The sequence below is a fragment of the Hypanus sabinus genome, chromosome 23, assembly GCF_030144855.1.
Source record: "Hypanus sabinus isolate sHypSab1 chromosome 23, sHypSab1.hap1, whole genome shotgun sequence".
NCBI classification, from domain to species: Eukaryota; Metazoa; Chordata; class Chondrichthyes; order Myliobatiformes; family Dasyatidae; genus Hypanus; species Hypanus sabinus.
In genome coordinates, this window is record NC_082728.1 from 15,039,877 (window position 1) to 15,064,884 (window position 25,008).

General features: G+C 43.3%; 1 protein-coding gene across 2 annotated transcripts in view; it reads right to left on the reverse strand.

The window, feature by feature from the left end:
* The window catches only part of cyth1b (cytohesin 1b), a 227,293-nt gene extending 208,937 nt beyond the window's left edge, over window positions 1-18,356 (reverse strand). The window contains exon 1 of one of the 2 annotated variants that reach the window (XM_059948430.1): window positions 18,198-18,356. In XM_059948430.1, coding sequence (XP_059804413.1) covers window positions 18,198-18,216 — 19 coding nt within the window. In that variant the 5' untranslated portion in view covers window positions 18,217-18,356. The remainder of the gene's footprint in view (window positions 1-18,197) is intronic. The other variant, XM_059948428.1, reaches the window with a different exon arrangement.
* Between the last annotated feature and the right edge of the window lie 6,652 nt (window positions 18,357-25,008).

Here is a 25,008-nt window from a genome sequence, read left to right on the forward strand (position 1 = left end):
TTGATCCTCCACATCAACCAGGCATGGATAGAAAGCACGCTAGGAAGCGATCTATCACTGGATCAAACTTGGGAACTTCCATTCCCGAGCCCGGCGCTGAAACATACGTTAAGTGTTTTATATGCATAGAAAGGTAAAATATATACTATATACTAAGACAAACATCTGACTAACGCTAAATAATACCAGATGTACCTGTTCCAACTTACTAAGAGAACTTCCGAAGTTTTTTGATCCCGATCCACGATAACCTACGCACATCCTCCTGTATACTTTAAATCATCTCTAGATTACTTATAATACCTAATATAATGTAAATACTATGTAAAATAGTTGTTATACTGCATTGTTCAGGGAATAATAACAAGGAAAAAAAAGTCTGTACATGCTCGAACAACAAGTGCTGGAAGAGCACTTCCAAGTTTTCTCGATTCACGGTTGGTTGAATTCGCACATGCGGAACTCGCGGATAAGGAGGGCCGACTGTACACCTTTTGTATTCAATTTAACACGAGTTAATTTACCTTTGGGGAAAGAACTTCCAGATTTCTCAGTGTACATAATCAAAGAGCTACAGGTAACCTTGGCATCATAATGATGGCAGGAATTTAGCTATTTTAATGAAGTTAGCACTCGAGCAGCTCTGAGGACATAAATGCAGAACATTTAAGGTTACAGGTCCTCCTCAACGTACGACTAGTGTATTTATGTACAGACAGCACATACAAGCTCTTAGGAGACCAGCTGAATGGAGTCACCAGCTGCTGCCGCAAGCATATTCTTCTGCATAAACTCTGTTCACGGTCACATTTACACCTTGAGTACTCGTCACCCAGGACGTGCTCTCTCCTCATTACTACCATCAGAGAGGTAGTACAGGAGCCTGAAGCCACACACTCAATGCTTTAGTAACAGCTTTTGCCCCTCTGCCATCAGATTTCCGAACAATGAACCAGTTCATGAACATTATCCTACCATATTTTGCTTTCTTTTTGCACTACTAATATACATTTCTTACTGTAATTTATAGCTTTTTTTGCACTGTACTGCTGCCACAAAAGAAACTTCATGATATATGTCAGTGATATTAAACCAGATACTGATTCTGCTTGGGTTATGAAGGGTTCACAGGAATAGAACTCTGCCTTAACTTGGGGAGGACCTGTAGTCACAATACCTGCTGGCAGGCAAAGTACCACTGCTAAGATTTATAAACTAGTTCAAGCATTTAAATCTTCAGGTGTAAATATAAAACTATATTTACAGTAACAGCTGAGAACTCCATTACAATGATTATACAATTTCTGCTCATTGGCTTTCTGTACCAAAGTGCCACTGAGAAGTTTCCTTTATTCCCACGTTATTCTGTGAATACAGGCATTGGCAGATATTGGAATTTTCAGTCCTTAAGACTTTACAGCCAAGTCTCTTCACCGTTCACAGTAATCACAACACTGTTTGCCACTCAGGGTGACTGAACACTCACTGCTTCAGCAACCCTTGGCCAGTCCCATTTCTCATCCACATTCCCTCTTTATTTCCACACACACATGGTAGCGTAGTGGTTAGCGCAACACTATTACAGACCGGGGTGCCAAAGAGTCCCAAGTTCAATTCCAGAGTCCTGGAAGGAGTTTATGCATCCTCCCTATGAATGTGTGGGTTTCTTCCCACAATTCAAAGATCAGTAGATTAATTGGTCATTGTAATTTCCCTATAATTAGGCAAGTGTTAATTCAGAAGGTTGCTGGCGGTGCAGTTCAAAGGGCCAGAAAGGCTGATTCTATGCTGTATCTCTAAATAAAATAAACACAAGACCAGCAACAGTTAACCCAAATGCAGAATTCTAATCCTATTCAATTGAACATGAAACTGGTCAACGCTGTTTAAGGCCTCGAGTCTGGCAAACCTTGTCAGGATGTCGCGCAACTCAACTGACTACCAAAAGAAACAATTACAATTTCACCACACCCAGTATTCGGTATCTTAAAAAGATCGCTAAGAGGGCTGCATACTGCAAGCTATTGAAGGTAAACACTTCCAACCTTGACAACAATGCAAATTAAATATTCATGGTATGTAGTTGAACCGCCTAGAAGTTTTTCGATGTTTTCAATACTTTTAAATATTTTAAATTGAGCAACAGATGTGCAAATTTCCCCACATACAAATTCATTGTTTAAACTCATTGAACCACACCACTTCAATAGTTGGAACTGATAATATACAACCGTGCTATTTCAATAAAATATAGCACATGTATTATCAGAAAAAACATCAGATTCTTCATTTTCACAAAAACACTGCTTATGTGGAGATGGATAAAAACATTATGACCTTAATACTTGGCAATTAATGTTATGGAAAAATGTCTGAAACCTTGTTCAACCAAAAACAAATATGTGGTCTGTAATTTATCCCGTTCAATAAAAGTTTCATAGAAGCTTTATTAACCGACAAGGTACTGCACTAGAAGCTGCTATACAAGATAGGAGCCCACTGTGTTACAGAAAAGATATGAGCATAGATAAAAGATTGGCTGGCCATCAGTAGGCAAAGAATGGGAATAAAGAGGTTAACTGCTGGTAACCAGTGGTGTACCCAAAGGGTTGGTGCAGGGTTTGCTACTTTTCATGTTAATGATCTTGATGATGAATTGACGGCTTTGTCACCAAGTTTATAGACGATACAAAGATAGGTGTAGGGACAGGTCACGTTGAGGGGTCTGCAGATGGACTTGGACATGTTGGGAGAATGGGCAAAGAATACAGAGTAGGGAAGTCTACAGTCATGCATTTTGATGAAAGAAATAAAAGCATGGACGATTTTCTAAATCCAGACAGAATTTAGAAATCAAAGGAACTTGGGAGTCCTGGTGCAGGATTCCCTAAAGTTTAACTTGCTGGTTCAGTCAGTAGTAAATGTAATGTTAGTATTCATTTTGAGAGGGCAAGAGTAGAAAATCTAGGATGCAATGCTTTATGAGGCATTGGACAAAACACATTTGGAGTAGTTTTGGGCCCCAGGTGTGCTGGCTTTGGAGGGTCAAGAGGAGACTTTTACAAGATTGCTCCTGGAAATGAAAGTACAAATGTATGAGGAAGCTCATTCCACACAGCTACCACTCTCTGAGTAAAGAAGTTCCCTCTCGTGTTACCCCTAAACTTTTGCCCCTTAACTCTCAACTCATATCCTCTTATTTGAATCTCCCCTACTCTCAATGGAAAAAGTCTATCCACGTCAACTCTATCTATCCCCCTCATAATTTTGAATACCTCTATCAAGTCCCCCCATCAAAGTTCTACGCTCCAAAGAATAAAGACCTAACTTGTTCAACCTTTCTCTGTAACTTAGGTGCTGAAACCCAGGTAACATTCTAATAAATCTCCTCTGTACTCTATTTTCTATTTCTATTTCTCTCATATCCCATTGTTGAGCTTTCAGCCTACCCTCAATAATACTAAAACATCCATCACACATAAAGTGCACAAGAACTTCAGAAAAAACATCTGCAGCAAATTCTAAATTTATAAAGAACTTATTTTGAAATGAAGTCTTGGCAATGACACAAATCCTTGTTCTAAAAAGGCAGGGGCAGCTTTCCACGAAGTGACATTTTTGAGTAACACACACAAAATGCTGGTCAGGCAGCATCCACAGAGAGGAATAAAAAGTTGACTTTTTGGGCTGAGACTCTTCATCAAAACTGTAAAGGAATGGGGGGAGAATCGAGAATATGAAGGTAGGGGGAGGAATATAAGCAAGCGGGACGAGGAAGGTATGTGGGCAGGGGAAGATAGGGGCTTCTCCCATCAGATTCTTATTTCTTCAGCCCTCTACCTTTTCCTATCACTTCTCAGTTTCTCACTTCATTTCACTTTCCCACACCCACCCACCTTCTCCCTCAACTGGCAGCTTGAACTCACTGCCCTCTTCCCACCTTCTTATTCTGGACTCTTCCCCTTTCTTTTTCGGTCCAGGTACAGGGTCTTAGCATGAAATATCAACTGTTCATTCCCCTCTGTAAATGCTGCCTGACTTGCTGAGTTCCTCCTGCATTTTGTTTGTGTTAGTCTGGATTTCCAGCGTCTGCAGAGTATCGTGTTTGTGGTTTTTGTGATGTCTATGCTGCGTGCTCATCAGTAAACCAGCCAGACACCACATTCAGGAACAAACAGAGAAAAAAAAATGACTGACAGGTGATAACAGAACCATCTTCACACAAGCAATACACAAACCATTCACTCAAAACAAAATTCAATAATCATTTTTTTTTCATACAGTGGATTGACTTACAGCATCAAATTGATTACAGAACACCTCGGCTGTCTCTTTACCACAGGATTCATAACATATGCAATTGACACACACCTTTTTCCCCTTTTATCTGCTGAACTTATAACTTTATAGAAACCACAATTCCCTCATCCTTCCTGAAAGTACTAAAGATGCATTAAATGCACGACATGCTGAACTGGTTCATACCTGTGTGCCAATACCTGCGTGCATCATACCCCTTCCCCCTCCTCAAAAAAGACCAAAAACTTATAAGCAAAGTCTTTTTAGTAAAGTTCCATTAACACTGAACACGTCAGCAGGCCAGGCAGCATCTATGGAGGGCAAATAAACAGTCGACGTAGAATTACATGAAATCAGTCTGCAAATTGAGCAACAGCCTCTCATATAGATAACATCTGAAACATTATCATTTGCTTGTGAATCTGTGCTTTCACAGTAGCTACAACAAACTTGTTGAGAACAAAACCTACAATTTACTAATTTCTCTCTGCAGTCAACCACGAAGAATCAGGTGATATTACATGGTATTTACTCTTGGTGTACTGCTGCACCCAATCACTGCAATTTTTCTGAGAGCTATCACCTTCAATGCTCCAATAAGAGATGATCTGTATGTTAATCTACCTTTGCTACATCCACAGGATTGACTTCAACAGCACAAAACTACTGTGCCGTGGCAATGGCTCTTGGGAAGACCTGCTGAAGGAAGCCATTGCAATAAAACTAGAGGGAAAGAATTTTAACAAAGGCGAAGGTCTTGCTTCAAGTAAGAACTGGAATTCTATTGTAAGCAAGGTGAGACAGCGGAAACCTGACTAGATGAGCACTAACCAATCAGGAGGGACGGATGAAGGGGGGCATAAATACCACCGGACAAAACATGCCCAGGCTTCATCTCTGATGAAGATGGCAGAGTTTGTCATCAAAACATCGGTTAAAATTGAGACCTGTACCTGGCTGGAAGCCCAAGAAGAGCTCCTTTGTCATATGTGCCAGGAAAGCACTAGATCCTTTTTCAGGTCTACCTTTATTTGCAACACCCTTTGTCCCAACAACCACATAACAAACTACTATATTCCATTAATCAACCAAAACATTACAATTAGAACTGTACAAATTCATGCTAGCAGTATGATTGCAAGCAATTCAGATACTGTTCATAGTATGACTGTGAGTATATAACTGCAAGCAGTTTCAGACTCCTGGAAGCACACATCTCACACAACTGCTCATGATCACATAACATGCCCTCCACAGACAAAAAAGTTCGCCAAGGCCTCTACTTTCTGAGGAGGCTGAAGAGAGCTGGTCGATCAGAGCTCATGGCTTTCTACAGATGCACAGCTGAGAGGCTTCTAACATGCTGTGTGGTGGGAGACTACACTGCTGCAGACAGGGGGGGGCTCTACAATGGGTAGCTGAAACTGCCCAACACAATCACCGCTACTAGCAGTCATCAAGGACACACATACTGATATACACGTAACAAGCAGCCAACGGGAATGGATCGAGGTACAATAACATTTAAAAGACACTTGACATAGGAAAGGTTTAGAGGGACATGGGGCAAATGGGCTCCGCTGGGCATTTGTCCACACGGACAAGTTGAACCAAAGGAGTCATTTCCATTCTGTGTTACATTATGACATTGATTTTTATACTCATTGCCCTGACTGATTAAGGCAACTCTACCATACAACTTATTTGCCATCTCATCTACTTACATTGCTACTTTCAGGAAGCTATGGACTTGAACCTCAAGAGCTTCTGAAGATCAATACTTCCAAGGGTCTTGCCGTTTACTATACAGTTTTCTTTTACATCTGACTTCTCAAAATACAACACCTCATTCTTGTCCAGATTAAACTCCATCTGCCATTTCACCACCCACACTTCCAATAAGTAATGTGATCAAAACTTTATGAACTATATTTCAGCAATTGTGCAGTGTTATAGCCTTACTGCTACACACAAAATGTAAATCAAAGGCTCATTTTATTAACAAAGTATACAGAATACAACTCTGAGATTCATCTTCTCCAGATAGCCATGAAATACAGAAAAAGCATGGATGTTGTTGAAAGACATCAATACACACACACACACAAAAAAAGAAACAAAACTTGCAAACCCCCCCCCCCCACAACCTCTCCCTCGCACAAAAACTAACAGATTGCCCATGGCAGCTAAAACTTCAAAACTCCTAACCCCTAGCCCCATCCCATGGAAAAAAAAGGGACAAATAACAATAACATCAAACACCCAACCCCTCCCTCACCTAAAGTAATATTGCCCACCTGCCAATTGGAAGCAAGAAAGAAAACACAGAAAAACTGAGACACCAATAAAATCTACAGTCTACACCAATAATAATCACGATGATGGGAGTTTTAGAACATCCTCCATCAGCATTGAAGAGAGCAAGTGTCCTTCTGTGGGGCCTTCATCTGCCGAGATGCAGCCTCTCGGCCTCCGGCCCAATGCAGCCTCCCATGGGGAGCCTTAGTAGTTCAACCACTATCAGTGCAAAAGGTTCACATTAGGAACACACTATGGAATTATAATATACTACAGTGCACCTGCTGCCTTTAACTCCAGTGATTTAGATTCAATTCTGATCCCCAGTGCAGTCTGTGTATTTTAAATATTCTTGCTGATATTGTGTGAATATCCCAAGTTTCCTCCCACGCCCCCAAGAAACATCGGTAGGTTAATCAGCCCCTATCCAAGTATAGGTAGCACATATTAATATATGTGCAAAGGATAATAAATTACTAAGAAATAAGCATGAAATATAATTTTAGAAGATCCTTAATCCTCTATGTAGTGAGGTAAGAAAAATTATAATTATAATCTGCATTATCCAATGATTAGATATGACAGTCTAGGAAACCCTGCACAGTGCACAAGGGCCAATTAACTTACCAGTATTTCTCAGGGATGTGCGAGAAACTAGGGACATTCACCAGTATCAGAGAAAATGTTTAAAACACTCAGACTGCACTGGAGATCAGAATTGAACCTGCATCGCCGGAATTATGAGGCAGCAGGTCTACTGTTATTCCACTGTGCTGCCGTAACGCCATAGCATGTTTATAATGTGAAATTATTGTACAAGCATAAACACAAGAGATTCTGCTGAAGCTGGAAATTCAGAGTTACACACACAAAATGCTGGAGGAACTTACCAGGTCAGGCAGCATCTATGGACAGGAATAAAGATCAGTTGTACAAATTGCCGTAGAACATATACATATTGTGCATAGCAGTGAAGCTACAAGACTGCAAAATTGCTCAAACATAGTTCATAAAGTTAATATCACATTGCCTTTTAAGCATCACTGATTACAAGTGTAGTTGCATCTTCTTTTAAATTTCAGATGAATTTGCATTGCATCAAAACGATACTAGTCTGTTGGTTGCGGTCATCCGGTCATTCCAATTTTCACATGTGCAATTAAATTTCACAGATCCAGTAAAACATTAAATATCACAGTGTACAGCTTTTTGGACGAGTATCATCGGATCTCTGGAAGTCAAGTTCAAAGTTATTTATTGCCAAATTATGTATGCCTGATACACTCTTGAGATTCATCTTGCAGGCACCCATAAAACAAAGAAACATAATAGAATCCATCAAAAAACACAAAGGCATTCAATGTCTTGACATCCAATGTACAAAAGAGGACAAATTGTGCAAATAGTTTTTTTTAAAGTAAAAAAATAATAGAAGATAAGCTGCAGAGTCCCAAAAGTGAGCCCACAATTTTGCAAGTAGCTCACACGTTCATAACAAGGTGGTATGTAATTTTAGAACCATTTTTCTTCAGACAGCTGTCAGTTGTTTTTCAAAAGTCTGCAGGAATGTACTGATATTTGCAGAAGCTTCATCACAGATAAAAGCAACAAAATAACACCTTAGGAGTTGATATCATGTTCTGTTTTTACATTGAAGCCTAAAATAAATTGTATTTAATTCAAAGCAACAGATCAAGTCTCCAAAAGGATCTGATAACAATGACCTTTAAGTATTGCTGTGTAGGAAACACCTTAGCTAATTTGCACACAGTCAACTCCCAATCAGATTTATTTTTAATGAAGTACAATTGGCTAGAGGAAAATGGCCAAAAACAAAGTGCTCATACAGTTGCCTACAGAAAACATAATGGTCTCTTTTTACCTGAATCTGTGGGCAGATCGTCCCCTTGCATACACACTTTCTTAGGTACACCTGCTCGTTAATGTAAATACCTAATCGGCCAATCGCATGACAGCAACTCAATGCATAAAATGGTCAAGAGATTCAGCTGTTGTTCAGACCAAACACAAAGGGAAAGAAATGTGATCTAAGTGACCATGACCATGGAATGATTAGGGTCAGGAGGTGACTAATTATTCACTGAGTATACAAACAAGAAAATCTGCAGATGCTAGAAATCTGAGCAACAGACACACAAAATGCTGGAGGAACTCAGCAGGCCAGGCAGCATCTGTGGGGAAAAAGAGTACAGTCAACATTTCGGGCTGAGACCCTTCAGCAGGACTGGAGAAAAAAAAACTGAGGACTAGATTTTAAAAGTGGGGGAGGGGAGAGAGATAAGTGATAGGTGAAACCTGAAGGGAGAGGGATGAAGTAATGTGCTGGGAAGTTGATTGTTGAAAGGGATACAGGGCTGGAGAAGGAGGAGTCTAATAGGAGAGGGCAGAAGGTCATGGAAGAAGGAAAAGGGGGTAGAAGCACCAGAGGACAAGCAAGGAGATAAGGTAAGGGGGGAAAAGGGAGATGAGAAATGGTGATGGAGGGGTGGGGTGCATTACCAGAAGTTCAAGAGATCAACGTTCAGTGAGTGTACAATTCATTTTGCAAAGTAAAGGCCTTTTAACCTTTCACACCTCACTGGATGTCATGAAAAAAAAATTCTCCAAATGAATTGCTGCAATGGAGACTAAGGAAATTCACATTTAGTTTTATTAGGTAGGCCTCAGGTTAGGGCAATGTTGAAAAGACTAGCAAAATGAAGTTCCCTCCTTTTCCAAAAAGTTCAGATTTGGTAGATAATTATAAGAACTACTCATTTTTTTAATGTGCTTACAGGGAGGAACTCATCTCAAGAACATTACTACCCATTTAAAGATAAGAATATGGTACAAGATTATTTTCAGTGAACTGCGGGATGGCAAAAGATTACTGGGTTTGAGATGGCAAAGGTTAGCCCTTTGACATGAAGTTAAAAATAAGATAGTTCTATTGAACAATAACTTATTCTACAAATCAGCTACTCCGGAGCTGAGTATCTGTTATTTGTGAAGCAGGGTGTCGTGCGCAATCATAATCGGTTGAAAACAGATGTGTGAGCACGGAGGAACATCAGGAAATCTCCAGGAAGACCTTCGTTGCTGCTGCAAGGTCCGGGTCTCTGCTGGGAAGAACAGGCCCCCAAGTCCTCAGAGTCGTGCTGCTGATGGCCGTTGGCAGGGGCGTCTTAATACGCTCGGCAGAGGACGGTGCTCGGAGAAGCTGTGCCAGAGGAGATGGTCGGAGACTTGGAGGTTCAACAGACTCGGAGTCCACTGCAGTCAGGTCGCTTTCATTGTGTGCTGCGTCTGCAAGGCTGAGTCAGGCGGCACCGTGGAAGTCCATAGCAGGGGTATTCCCTTCTGCCACCGGCATGGGATGATGAGTCAAATCGGGACCCTGAGGACTTGTGGAATCTGTGTGGTGGTTCCTTTCGAACTTATAGTCTTTTAACATCTTTGGACTATTTTTACCTTGCACATGGTCTGTTTTTTTAAAAAATCAATTATGGTATTGTTTGCACTGTTGTAACTATGTGGTTTTGTGCAGGTCTTGTAGCTTTAGTTTTTGGTCTTGTTTTGTCTGGTGGTTTGGAGCTCCTTTCTGGGAAACGCACTAAGACGGTAGCGCGATATTAATACGCAGCAGCCTCTCCGGACTCTGGATTGGGGATTGCCAAACGTTATGTGGATTTTCTGGTGTTGTCTGTTTTGTCATATGCTTTTGTGATATCATTCTGGAGGAACTTTGTCTCATTTTTTAACTGCATTGTATTTGTGGTTTCTAAATGACGATAAACTGAATCTGAATCTGAAAATAGTTGGCCAATTAGTCTCTTGTTGCTCTTCCTCATCATCTTAAAATGAAGAGCTGGAGCTACACAAAGTAACTACGAACTGGATTAAAAATTTCATGCTGTTGACTTTTGTATCTGGCTTTGGGCTGAATTCATCCACTTAAAATGCTCTGAGACATGTACTTCATCATAGAGAGCCAAGTCTACTATTAGATTAAACCCAGCTAACGATTTAAAATAGAAAACACAGTATCTAAGGCCACCAATGCCAAGCACATACTTGCAATAATTACCATACTAGCAATTCAGTACAAATACATTAATTTTAATTACATACACACCTCTGCTTCAAATGAAAGCATTTAAATATTTCTTTTTTCAATCCTCGGTGATATAGAAATTAAAGTCAGGAGTTCCTGGACATGCAAGAGTGAGCTAAACATCAAAGTAACAGAGCAGATGACAGATGCATAATTGTTAACACAAGTGAAAACCAGGCAGCTTACTGAAAGATCACAAAGGAAAAATGGGAATGAGCGCTAAAATAAGAGCATTTGAAATAACTAGCATATTAACTTGATCGTATTTTAGTGCACTTTTTATGTGAAGGTAAGGTTAGAAAAGGAGAGAAGGGTTCTAGAAGAAGCTAGGCTAATTAGAAACTGAAAAGGAAAAGTCCTTTGCCTACATAATTACACCACAGACATATTTCTCCCCACCATCAGAAGCATCTAAATGAAGAAACATCTCCAACCATCCTAGCCATGTCATCTTTTTGCAACTACCATTGCAGAGGAGTTACAGAGCCAGAAGTCTCACACCATCAGGTTCAAGATTTAATCTCTAAACTGGAACTAGAAACTGTCTTGCAATTAATTTTAGTTTTTGTAATGATTTCTGCAACCTTCCTTCCCTCATCAACCACAGGTGCATTCATCTGGACCCAGCGGATTGCCAAATTTGGGAAAAGCGGGAAGGCCATGGAGAGAATGCAGAATGGAATTGCCCAAATAATTCCACAGAAGAGGGGTGTGAGTGATCTCGGTTTCTTCTTGGAATTGAGGAACCAGCAAGATCTGAGCTCTTTAAAATAATAAAGAATAGAATAGAGAGAAGCTGTTTACAGTACAAGCAACTAGAGTTCAATTCCTGCCGCTGCTCACTGCAAGGAGTTGTACATTCTCCCTGTGACCATGTGGATTTCCTCCCACATTCCAAAGATGCACCAGTTGGTCATTGTAAATAATCCTGAAATCAGGCTCGGATTAAATTGGGGGAGTTTGCTGGGCACTTTGGCTCAAAGGGCCGGAAAGACCTCTTCCACGGTGTACCTCAATAAACTTTTGAAAAAAATAGTGCATTGCAGTAGGACAAGGTACGTATAACAATGAGTGATTTCAGTAATGAACACCAGCTGCAGAAACAGACATTTCAATCAGGAGCTGAATAAGTAGCAATGGAAAGAATTGCAGGACTACAGACAGAGTAAAGGGAAGTGCAACCCACTATATTGAGAAACAGACACAAGAGGCCCACAGCTTCCTTCCATGCGACTACTGGGATTTTCCTTTTTTTTGAAGAAACATCCTTGTCAGATAATAACTGATGTTTGTTTGTACAATGTCAATACAAGCACCTAGTCAAATTGCTCCTAAAGGGCAATAAAAATCTTTCCAGTCTACCTTCTTATCTTTCCCAATTAATCTTCTTAAACTGCATGCTATGACAGTATTGAAAATCAATTAAAAAAACACTATGGGCTTGTTGAATTTTATCTTAACAATACATTCGTCATATTTTTGTCTGAGATCAATAAAGTCTTGGAGAAAAAAAACTATCTTTCATCTTCCCAGCTGAACTATGTCCTGCTATTTGAAGTAAAGCTAAAGTTAAAGTCTGTCCCGAGCCTTATAGGCTCATCAGGCCTGTGCTTATGCCAGTTTCCGTGGCGTGAAGTGACTGAGTGTATGAGTCTTCCCCCCCCCCCCACCCCCAGAGAGGACGCCAGTCTATTGCGAGGTTATAGTTGAAGTAGTAGGGTGCTAAATAATGTTGATGCACAGAGGGTTCAGGTTCAAAGTTCCCTGAAATTAGCAGTTAAGATAGGGTGAATAAGGCATATGGCATGCTTACTGTTTCCAAGATTAGTTATTAACCTTCAATCATCAGGCTCCTGAACCACAGAGGCAACTTCACTCACCTCAACACTGAACTGATTCCACAACCTATGGACTCACTTTCAAAGAATCTACACCTCATATTCTCAGTATTTATTAAGTTAGTTATTATTACTATTTGTTATAGTTTGTATTTGCACAGATTGTCTTCGCTTGCATATTAGTTGCTTGCCAGTCTTTATTTGTGTGGTTTTTCACTGACTCCATTGTATTTCTGTGAATGTCTGTGATAAAATTAATCCCAGGGAAGTACATTGTGACACACATGCTTCGATAATAATTTTATTTTGAAATTTACTTTCATAGATCAGGGAATGAAACATAAAAGAAAGATGCTGAAACTTAAAAAGACACCAGTTAGGTCACCAGACAAGAGGAAGGATGTGGTTGTGCTGTACGGAATGCAGAGGAGGTTCACCAGGTTTTCTAGGATGTTGCCTTGATTTGTGGACTTTAGTGAGAGAGACTGGAAAAGTTAGATTAGTTTTCCCCACAGCAAAGAAGGCTGTTGTATGATCTGGCAGAAGTATATATAATTATGAGGGGTAGACAGTCAGAATCTTTTCCCTATGCTAGAGGTATCAAATTGGGCAGCAGGATGGAGGAACATCTCTACCAAAGGAGATGTAAGGCGTTCCTTCCCTCCACTAGCCTTCGGGTCGCCCTGGGCAAAGTATAGCACCTGCTTAGCCCACCACCCCAAAATCAGGCTTATGTGAAGCCAAGGGAGCAAGTGGTAGATGGTCATATGAGCAGTTGGTGCACATTACAAGTCCTGGTTATACGGCCACTGATGCCAGGCAGATAATCTCTGAAGAGTATTAGTAAAGGTTGAGATCACCATTCTTGTTAAGATACTGCCCAGAAGATGGCAATGGCAAACCACTTATGTAGAAAAACTCATAACATGGTACATGATGATGATGAGAGTTATCAAAACAAGATGCCATAAGCTTAAAGCAACAGGAAGGAGTTTTAAAGGTGATTTGAGGGAAAGTTTGTTTTTCTCCCTCCTGCAACACAAAGAGTGCTTAGTATCTGGAATTCACTGTCAGAGCAGTGGTGCTGGAAGGAGATATAATTGCTATGTTTTGAGACATTTTTACAGGCCATTAAGTAGGCAAGGAACTGAAGGATTGGGATCTAATGCAAGAAAGATGGAGAAGCTGGCAAGAAGGCCAGTATCAACATGACAGGCCAAAGGGCCCGCTTCTGTATTATACAACTGACTGGAAGGCATTCTGCTAACACCTTCCAAGGTACAGATTAGGGATATTAAAAAATTAATTCTAAGGTTACAGGAATTACATAATTTTTAAACTGCATAGCTGAACATCTATTTTTTTTGTGTGGGGTGGTGGGATTTGGGGGTTGATGATCCTGCTGCCTTTCTTTTCTTTCTTGGTTTCATGGAAGAATCGAAGAATTTCCCAGAGAATTGAAGAACTTCAGAGTCACAATTTTTTCCTAATTAATGTATTCACAGCATTTTCTAATTAATGCCAGTTAAAATACGACAGCATCAATCCCACTGCACTTGTACCCTCCAAGAATCAAGACTGCAAAACTTTGCTAAAGAGTCCAAAAGCCTCGCTGCATTACAGACCGATAAAACTGTGAATTCGGCCAAGACCAGAAGTAGGCTCGCAGAACTCGTACTCCCAAGTTAGTAAGTTTCACTAAAAGTAAGAATTTTAGTGAACTTTTTAAAATCTTCCCATACAAAGTACAAATGTGATTAATCATCACTTCACTGAAATGTGCAAGTGGGACATTGTACAACGTTTATAGATTATTAAGAAGCATTTCTGATGACGTAATAATGACATTATGACACAATATCATAGAAAGGTGCAAAAAAAAATTCCAACTCAGTTTCCTTCCTTGAATTGTTGTAACACCCACACAATGTTCCTGGCTATCAACACCTCTGAAGATCTACAAAATACTGGAGGAACTCAGCAGGTCAGACAGCATCTACAAAAAAGGGTAAACAGTCGACATTTCGGGCCTAGACGTTTCAGCACTTAAAAAGAGTCTCAGCCCAAAATGTTGACTGCTTACTCTTTTCCTTGAAGCTGCCCAAAGTGCTGAGTTCCTCAAGCATCTTGCGCATGTTGTTTTGGATTTCCAGCATCTGCAGATTTATTGGTGTCTCCGAAGATCTATCCTGAGCCCAACATATTGATGCAGTTACAAAGAAGGCACGCCAGCGGCTAAATTTCATTAGGAGTTTGAGGAGATGTGGTATGTCACCAAAAACTCTAGTAAATTTCTACAGATGTATCATTGAAGCAACCTAACTGGTTGCATCACTGCCTGGAAAGGAGAGGCCACTGAAAAAGCTACAGATGTGCCACTGTTCATTTCTTGATTTACCTGCTCTTCAAAAGTCACTCCCCCATGGGAAGCAGGGACTGGCCCTTGTAAGGAGCACTGTAGCCCCTTCCACTAGCTTCCATTGAGCTGATGACAACACGGCACCAGTAGAGCTTAAATCTAGTGTGCGGCAACTCTTCCACTTGGTTCACCGTGGACCAGGCAGACGAGGGTGCTGTGAATGCAATAGACAGTGGGGGGGGGGGGGGGGGTGTGCTGCAATGCAGAAAGTCCAGGCTTTAAAGTATTTGTCACTGCGTGAATGCTTTGCTTCTGCTTTGCCCTGCCACTTTGGGTGCTCAGTTTAGATAAATACCTGTAACCGAGTTTAGCTGGAGTTTTTACTGAACATTTAACGTCTGACCTGTCTTGTAAATAAATAGTTAACCTCCTTACTGATAGTGATTTGTCTTCTGTGCCCACTCACCCAACCCACAAACCTGATTTCCCACAACAAAAGGGTTGCAAACTCAGCCTGCTCCATCACGGACACTAGCCACACAAGCATCGAGGACATCTTCAAAACACGATGCCTCAAAAAAAGTGGCAGCAATCCATCATCAAAAACTTTCCATCACTCTTTTCATTTCAACTATCAGGGAGGAGCCACAGGAGATGAAGACACACTCAACATTTTAGTAACATTTCATTACCTCTGCCATCAGATTTCTGAAGACAATGAGCCAACTCATAAACATTACCTCACTATTTTTGCATTATTTATTCATGTTTAATGTATTTCTTGTTATTTTAATGGGTATTTTTGCTACTTCTCGGTACTGCTGCCACAAAACAACAAAATGCTATATTAGACCTGTTTCTGACAAGACAGATCTTGTTTCCCTTGCTCAGAGACACAACTTCAAGGAGAGTAATCAAAACACAAAAATGCAGTAATAGAGGCAAAAAGCTCTGTCAAAACCTTCCTTAAATATCTTCCCTGATCTTTTCAATGCGCTTTCACTTGGGTAGAGCTCAACAATCCAGCCAGATCTCACGTTCTCATTGTAAAAAGTCAACTTAAACTATGCAATTGTTCATGGATAAATCATCAATAAGCCTTACCTGAAATGCTCATCTTTAGTTGTACTTTTGCGAACCACTCTCAGGTATCATCTTGACCCTCATGCATTTGTCAAACCACAGATTGTTGAAAGCGGTGCATGAGTGTCCGGGGGGGGGGGGGAAGCCCCTAGGGTTGACATGTCCATTCTGGGACAGCCCTCACCTCGGGCTCCAAGCAGCTACAACAGCGCCCACACCCTGGCACCCTTCCTTGACAGGCAGGCTAAACCAGGAGAGGGTAGCCGGTTTGCCTCAAATGCCGGGGAGACAGGAGTATGCCTATCGTAGCATGCGAAGTCAGTTTTGGTGGACTAGGTGGAAGAGACCACCAGTGAGATCCAGTGGCCGGGTAGGCAGTTCTTCATCACTCCGTGAAGACGTCACAGCTACCCAATGCAACCAAGGACGTTTTTCAGCTGTGACGATCACTTGTACCACTGGATTACATTTCACTGGGAGTTTGAGGAGATTCGGTGTGTCACCCAAGACACTCGCAAATTTCTAGATGTACCATGGAGAGCATTCCAACTGGTATGGGGCAGGGTGGGGGGGGGGGGTCACTGCACAAAATCGAAATAAGCTGCAGAAAGTTGTGGAAGTTGCAGAAAGTAGCTCCATCATGGGAATTAGCCTCCCTAGCATTCAGCACATCTTCAAGGAGTGATGCTTCACAAAGGTAGCATCCATCACTAAGGACGCCCCATCACCCTGGCCTTTTCTCATTGCTACCATCAGGAAGGAGGTACGGGAGCCTGAAGGCACACACACAATGATTCAGTAACAGCTTCTTCCCCTCTGTCATCATATTTCCAAATGGATACTGAACCCATGAACAGTGCCCACTTTTTCCCCCTCTCTTTTTACATTACTTAATTTAACTTATTTAAATATATAAGTAAATATATACATGCACATTTCTTACTCAAATTTACAGGTTTTAATGTATTAACATGTATTGCTGCTGCACAAAGAATTTCATGACATACACCGGTGACATTAAACTTGATTCTGACTGGGCTTCTGAGGTCGAGAGAGTGGAACTGCCCCACTTCAAAAGCTCCTATCGTCATCCTCAAAATCAATGGTAAACCAACAGTTTGTTGAAAATCTACACTATTATGAATAGCAAGGCTGTCCTTGTATTCTCTTCTGAGCTCTTGACAATGCACTAAACCAACACAAGGCTCATCTTCTCTCTGTAACACCACTTCTCAGCACCTCAAAAAAACAATCAATGGAACGTGTAATAGCAGTTCCAAAATAGTAATAAAACCGGGGGGGGGGAGGGGAGGAGTTTTTGCAATGAAGTGCACCAGTCCATGAAGCAAAAACAAGCTACAGAATATATAAACAATTAAATTGTGCAAAAAATTGTTCTTAAAACTGATTATTTATGCATGAAAAGAATGCAATTAATTTTATTGGATGCTCAGCAAACCTTCTGTAAGGGCCAAGTCACATTATGTGAGAAGTGTGTGAAAGTGCTCCGTGACAGGTTGGGCTGTTGAGTTGACTGACGCGAAGTTCAATCTCACAGTTACTGAATACCACATGAAAGGAAGCAAAAGTTTAAACCACACTTGTCCCACCAGCAGGTCACTACTGTATGAATTTTTTTTCCCATAATTAAGATTAAAAACTGAGAATGCTAGAAAAAGTGAAGTGGGGTAAAAAGACACCGGAAAACAAATAGGAAGAAATGCTGATTCCTCATGCAACAAACTTCAATACGTGCATTTGCTTCTTCTGCAGAGGGACTCGCCCTTCTAACACCACCTGCAGAAAAATATCACTGAAAACTTGGCTATTTTAAAGACTCCCACGCGGGTCACGTGCCGGTTTAAAGGGAGTTGCATTTACGCCCACCGAAGCGTGGTTGGAAGCAGCGTGGTGTGAAAACTGGACACTGCAGTTCCAGATTCTCACGAGTGAGGAAACTTAACAGGATTTCTCCTCCTGCAACAACTTAACCTCACGATGCGGAGGGGACGGGAGAAATTAAAAGAAAAGAACATATATAGTTGGATTTTTTTTTCCTCTCTCTGTACCGCGGTGCTTCCCTCCCGAGCACAAACGCGGGGGAAAAGAGAGGAGGAGGTGCAATCCAGATTGCAGCCCCCCCCCCCACCCCACTCCGGCTGGTGCAAGCTTGTGCATTGATTTACGGGGTTATTTTTCCACTAACCGTCGTTGTCCTCGTCCATGACCGGGAGTTGTTGTCGCCGCCTCGCTTCTCCTCGCGCGCCGCTGCCCGCCAGCTGACTGGGGCTCGCGCTCGCCCGGGACACACACTTCGTCTCGAGCGGCCCGGCCACACGCCCTGACGTCACTGCCCCGGGGGAGGGGGGGCGTGGCTAACGGCTGGCGGGGAGGGAGGAGTGCACGTGACCCGGCTGTATTGTCCGCCGGAGCGAGCGAGGGAGCGAGCGACCCCCGAGGTGGCGGGCAGGGGAAACCGGGCGGTCCACTGACCGACCTGGCCCTTTGCAAAGCCCCGGCGGCTTCACCCAACGCAGCACCGCCCCAATCCACCCCCTTCCCCGGAGGCGTGCTCAACAAATACCGCAAACAATCTGCCCATGCCCAAAATGCATTATCCGTGCAAGCTGTTCGCCTGCGATTGCACCAAATATTTTGCACAATTAGCTAAGAGCATCACATGAAAGAGCTGCTGAGCAAGATAATCGATTGCTACGAGAACGAGTTTCGTGGCCCTCGTTTGCCAGGGAAATCTGTTGCGTTCTGTATGTATGTAGAGTCGCACCTCTGGAGTGATTGTACGCTGACGGGGTGTGCTACAGATAACACCTTTTATTTCCGGAAAACGTCCTCCATACACTACCTCTCCGCCCTGCCGCTACCTTTTGCATTCTCGGTCCACACCGATGCTGCCAGCTTTCGAAACGGAAGGAATCAGAGCGGCAAAGTGACATTGGGACCAAGTTCCACTCAGTTTTAATCTTACTCATTGATGGGGAGGCAGACTCAAGAAGTCCAGCGGACAACTCCTTAGCATTAGACAACAGTTTCTTAGTTTCTTCTTCACACACATTCAGGGAGCTTCTGCCAAGCAACACAACATTGTTCAAACTTCATCATCATGGTAAATGGAAAATCACACATTTAACAAGAAGTGTGGTCTCAATTGTTTCCACAACAGCAGGCTAGAGTTGACTTAGAACTAAGCATGAGGGGGTGGCCTCCAGTCTATTGTAATTTTGACCCATTATTCATGGGCAAGCAAAAGCTTGAATGCAAAATTTTGAGAGAAATATAATATGAGGTCTATCATTCCTATTTTGCACTATTTATTTGTTGCAAATTATAGTAATTTTATGCCTTGCGCTGTACTGTTGCGACAAAACAAATTTTATGATATATCACATGATTTTGACAAAGAAAGAGGGGTTAAATAGATCAGTTCATAGAAATTTCAAAGTGCCAGAACATATTGACAGAAGGTATAGTATTGCAGGACAGACAATAATTAGAGGCAAAGACTACAAGATCCTTATAAGCCACCAGTTAAGCAGTAGTCTTTATAAAGGCATTGGTCAAGGCTGCACTAGGAGTATTGTGAGCAGTTTGGGCCCCCTATTTAAGGATCTACTGGCATTGAAGAGGAGGTTCACAAAAATTATCCCAGGATTGAAAAGATTAACACGCAAGAAGCATTTGATGCCTCTGGGCCTGTATACACTGGAGTTCAGAAGAATTGAAATCTCACTATGGAAAGGCCTGATCACATGGACATGGAGAGGACCAGGGAACACAGTCTCAGAATACAAGGACATCCCTTTGGAGCAAAGATGGCAGAGAGGATTACAAAGAGGAGATGCAGCGGCTAACGGACTGGTGCAGAGCCAACAACTGTCTCTTAATGTGAACAAAACAAAAGAGATGGTTGTTGACTTCAAGAGGGCACGGAGCGACCACTCCCCGCTGAACATCGACGGCTCCTCGGTAGAGAATGTAAACAGCACCAAATTTCTTGGCGTTCACCTGACGGAGAATCTCACCTGGTCCCTCAACACCAGCTCCACAGCAAAGAAAGCTCAGCAGCATCTCTACTTTTTGCAAAGGCTGAGGAAAGTCCATCTCCCACCCCCCCCCCCCCCCCCGTTCTCATCACATTCTAAAGGGGTTGTATTGAGAGCGTCCTGAGCAACTGCATCACTGCCTGGTTCGGAAATTGCACCATCTTGGATCACAAGACCCTGCAGCAGATAGTGAGGTCAGCTGAGAAGATCATCGGGGTCTCTCTTCCTGCCATCACAGACATTTACACTACACGTTGCATCCGCAAAGGAAGCTACATGCACCCCTCATACAATCTCCTCTCCCTCCTGCCGTCTGGGAAAAGGCTCCAAAGCATTCAGGGTCTCACGACCAGACTATGTAACAGTTTCTTCCCCCAAGCTATCAGACTCCTGAATACCTGAAGTCTGGACTGACACCTTGCCCTACTGTCCTGTTTATTACTTATTGTAATGCCTGCACTGTGCACTTTATGCAGTCCAGTGTAGGTCTGTAGTCTAGTGCAGCTTTCTGTTTTTTTTTATTACATAGTTCAGTCTAGTTTTTTGTACTGTGTCACGTAACACCATGGTCCTGAAAAACGTTGTCTCATTTTTACTATGCACTGTACCAGCAGTTATGGTCGAAGTGACAATAAAAGTTGACTTGACTTGAGGAGGAAAACAATTCTGTAGCCAGAGGTTGGTGAATCTCAGGAACTCATTGCCACAGACAGCTGTGGAGCCCAAGTCATTAAGTATAATTAAAGCAGAGATTGATAGGGTCTTGATAAGTAAGGACATCAAAGGTTACAGGGAGAAGGCAGGAAAATTGGGTAGAGAGGAATAGTAAATAAGCCATGATCAAATGGTGGAATTGACACAATGGGACGAAAGGCCAAATTCTACTTTCAGTCTTATTAAAAAAAAATGTAAAGTTTGGAATAGCAGAGGGAATTTCAAAATTTAGGTAAGTTACTCATGCTGTCTAGTGTAAAAGTGAATTATTAATGGATATTCATAAAATGACATTTTGAATTGTCTTTAATCCCAGTTTATATAGCAATTGATGTGGAAACATTAAGGCAAGGGAATAAATTCTGACCATAGATCCAATTGATACTTTGAATGCGCTCGGAAATGACCGCCTCTAAATTCTGGGCCTCCAGCGTTTGAGAGTTTATTTATCTATCCCTTTTTCAATATGTACCTTATAAAATATGCATAGCTTGTATTATTGAATCCGTAACGATGCACATGTCTGCCAAATGAAACAAATCATTGCAAAGCATTATTGATTTTGAACTCAAATAAGAGGATAATAGATGCATGGCAAGAATTGGAACTTTCTCTGATCTATCGATTGCTTTTTTTTTGCCCATCAGAAAGAAGTGATGTATTGAGCAACGCACACAAAATGCAGGAGGAACTCAGCAAATCAAGCAGCATCTATGGAAGGCAATAAACAGTCCAAATTTTGGGCTTCATTAGGACTGGAAAGGATGTGGGCAGGAACCAGAAATGCCAGAAGAAATGAGGTGATGTACTGAGGATGCCCAGTACAGTGTAAAAACACGAGAAAAATCAAGGTGGTGTTACAGAAGGAAATATCAGATTAGTAAAATATGTTCCTTTTTAAAACTGAACAGAAGTAATATTCTAGTGTACCTGTGTGATATTTATAAAACAGATTCAGAAATACAATCCTGACAATCCATTCCTGTTGATTTTTATTGACAGCGCTCTGGATAATGTTACAGATTGCAGATGCAAAAGATTGAAATTGTGTTAAATAGAATTTCATAATAAACAAAGTCTGTGTGGTGAACTACATATACCTGTTTGGACACGCCCCTCTGCTGACTGTTCCTGTGGCTCCTCCCACAGACCCCTGTATAAAGGCAGTTGGAGGCACCACTCCCCGCTCAGTCTCCAGGATGTTGTGTGGTGGTCTCTTGCTACTAATCGTGGTCTCTTGCAGCTAATAAAAGCCTATCGTTCACCTCCCATCTCCGAGAGTTATTGATGGTGCATCAATTTTATTAGCTGCAATTTTAAAACATGGAGAGCATTTTATGACCAGATAAATTGGACATTGATTCTCAAGCTCCCGAAGCAGCCATTGCCTTTGAACTCTGGCTTGCATGCTTCCAATCGTACCTGGAAGAGATTCCCATGACTGAGCCTGCTATCATGCACAGAGTCCTCCTCTCCAGGGTCAGTCCGCGGGTATATGCCCTAACCAGGGACCTGCCGACCTACCAAGGGCCACTGGACGCCCTCAAAAGACAGTACCTGCGGCTGGTGAACACCGTCTATGCAAGACATCGCTTAGCGACGCGGCGGCAGCGGGCCGGAGAGTTGAGCGCTGAGTTTGTCTGGGCCCTACAGACACTTGTGCAGCCCTGCGACTGCAGGGGATTAATGGCAGAACAGCATGCGGAGCTCCTGGTACGAGCCGCCTTCATTACAGGGATCAGGTCAGTGTACGTGCGCCAGTGGCTGCTGGAAAATGCTGATCTTACCTTACACTCGGCGATCGAGCTGGCTGACACGCTGGAGGCTGCTCTGCACAATGCTGACGCTGTCCAGCCGCACAATCGACCACAGCTGCTGCCACTCATGAGTCCGTGAACTCCCTGCAACCCTCTGGTGAATCGACCACGGCTGCTGCCAGTCGCAAGTCCAGGCAGTGTTACTTCTGCGGACTCGAAAAGCACCCCCGAAAACACTGCCCGGCCCGAGAAGTTACCAGCACCAGCTGCAGAAAGAAGGGCCATTTCACCAAGGTCTGTAAGTCTAAACCACGAGCGGGGTCGAGCAGCGCCACATGCGAGGCATGAGTATCGCCATCTTGGTCGCTGCCATCTTGCCTGCCCGCCTCGTGCGAGGCATGGGGGCGGCCATCTTTGTCAGCGCCACCTTGCCCCGCCTCCGACCCACGGGTGCTTACCGGGCACCAAAACGGTGATTCAACTCTAGCCTCCGTAACCCTCGACCAAAGCACTCCACACCAGCTTGCAAGGTCAATGATGGACATCCTGGTGGAGGGGCACAGGACTAGCTGCCTGTTTGACACGGGCAGCACTGAGAGTTTTATTCACCCGGACCCGCTGCAACGCTGCGGACTTGTGACACGGCCGGTAAGCCACAGACATCCGGGGGGCGGGGGGGGGGGGGTTGTGTAGCGACATTGGTGGTGCAGGGCACAGAATATCGGGACTTTGCGTTACTGGTCATGCCTCAACTGTGTGCCCCTGTGCTATTGGGGCTCAACTTCCAGAGCCACCTGAAAAGTGTGACAATGGAGTATGATGGGCCCCTCCCTCCAATCAGTGTCAGAAATACTCAGTTTTGTGGGGCTTCGTCATATACCCTGCTACTGACCACACACACACACACACACCAACCCTCACATCCCACCCAACACCATGCCAACAGCCGCTCTACTGACACCACTTGCAGCCTCTCCACCCTCAAGATCCCTCCCCCACCGCTGTTCGCCAACCTGACCCCCGACTGTAAACCTGTGACAACTAAAAGCAGGAGGTACAGCGTGGGGGACAGGGCCTTCATTCAGTCAGAGGTGCAGCGGCTGCTCAGGGAGGGGATCATTGAGCCAAGCACAAGTCCTTGGAGGGCCCAGGTGGTCGTTGTTCGGACAGGGCAGAAAAATAGGATGGTCGTGGACCATAGCCAGACCATCAATAGGTTCACGCAGCTTGACGCGTACCCCCTACCCCGCATCGTGGATATGGTCAACCAGATAGCTCAGTACAAGGTGTACTCAACAATAGATCTGAAATCCGCTTATCACCGACTCCCCACCCGCCCGGAGGACTGCCCCTACACCCCTACAGGCGGGTGGCAGGCTCTATCACTTACTGCGCGTCCCCTTCAGTGTCACGAATGGTGTCTCTGTCTTCCAGAGGGAAATGAACTGGATGGTGGACCAGTGCCAACTGAAAGCCACGTTCCCATATTTGGATAACATCACCATCTGTGGTCACGACTGGCAGGATCATGACACCAACCGCCAACGATTTTTCCAAGTGGCCAAAGCTCTTAACCTTACCTATAACAGAGACAAGTGTTTGGAACCACCCAACTTGCTATTCTTGGGTATGTAGTGGAAAACGGGGTCATTGGCCCTGACCTCGACCCCTGTTGGAACTCCCTCTTCCCACCACCCTCAGAGCCCTCAAACGGTGCCTGGGCTTCTTTTCCTATTACGCCCAATGGATCCCTCACTACGCAGACAAGGCCCGCCCCCGGTCAAGTCCACCGCATTTCCCCTCTCAGCTGAGGCCCGCGCGGCCTTCAGCCGCATTAAAGGGAACTTTGCCAAAGCAACGATGCATGTGGTGGACGAGACCATTCCCTTCCAAGTAGACAGTGACGCCTCCAACTTCGCGCTGGCTGCTACCCTCAATCAGGCAGGAAGGCCAGTAGCATTCTTCTCTCGTACCCTTCAACGCCCTGAAATTCGGCACTCTGTGGTGGAGAAAGAAGTCCAGGCCATAGTGGAAGCTATTAGGCACTGGAGGCACTATCTCACCGGCAAAAGGTTCACCTTGCTGACTGACCAGCACTCAGTTGCTTTCATGTTCAGCAACCAATGGCGGGGCAAAAACAAAAATGATAAAATTTTTATCATTTTATCCCCACCTACAACTATGATATCCTGTACCAGCCTAGAAGGTTCAATGAGCCCCCTGATGCCCTATCACGGGGAGCATGTGCCAGCGTGCAGCTCGACTGGCTATACGCCCTCCATGCAGATCTTTGCCACCCAGGGGTCACCCGATTTTACCATCCACTGCCCCAATACCACTGCCATGTCCGTCATAAAAGCCTTGCGCCAGCTCTTCACTCTGTTCAGATATCCCTGCTATATCCACAGTGATAGAGGGTCCTCATTTATGAGTGACGAGCTGCGCCAGTACCTGCTGGCTCGGGGCATTGCTACTAGTAGGACCA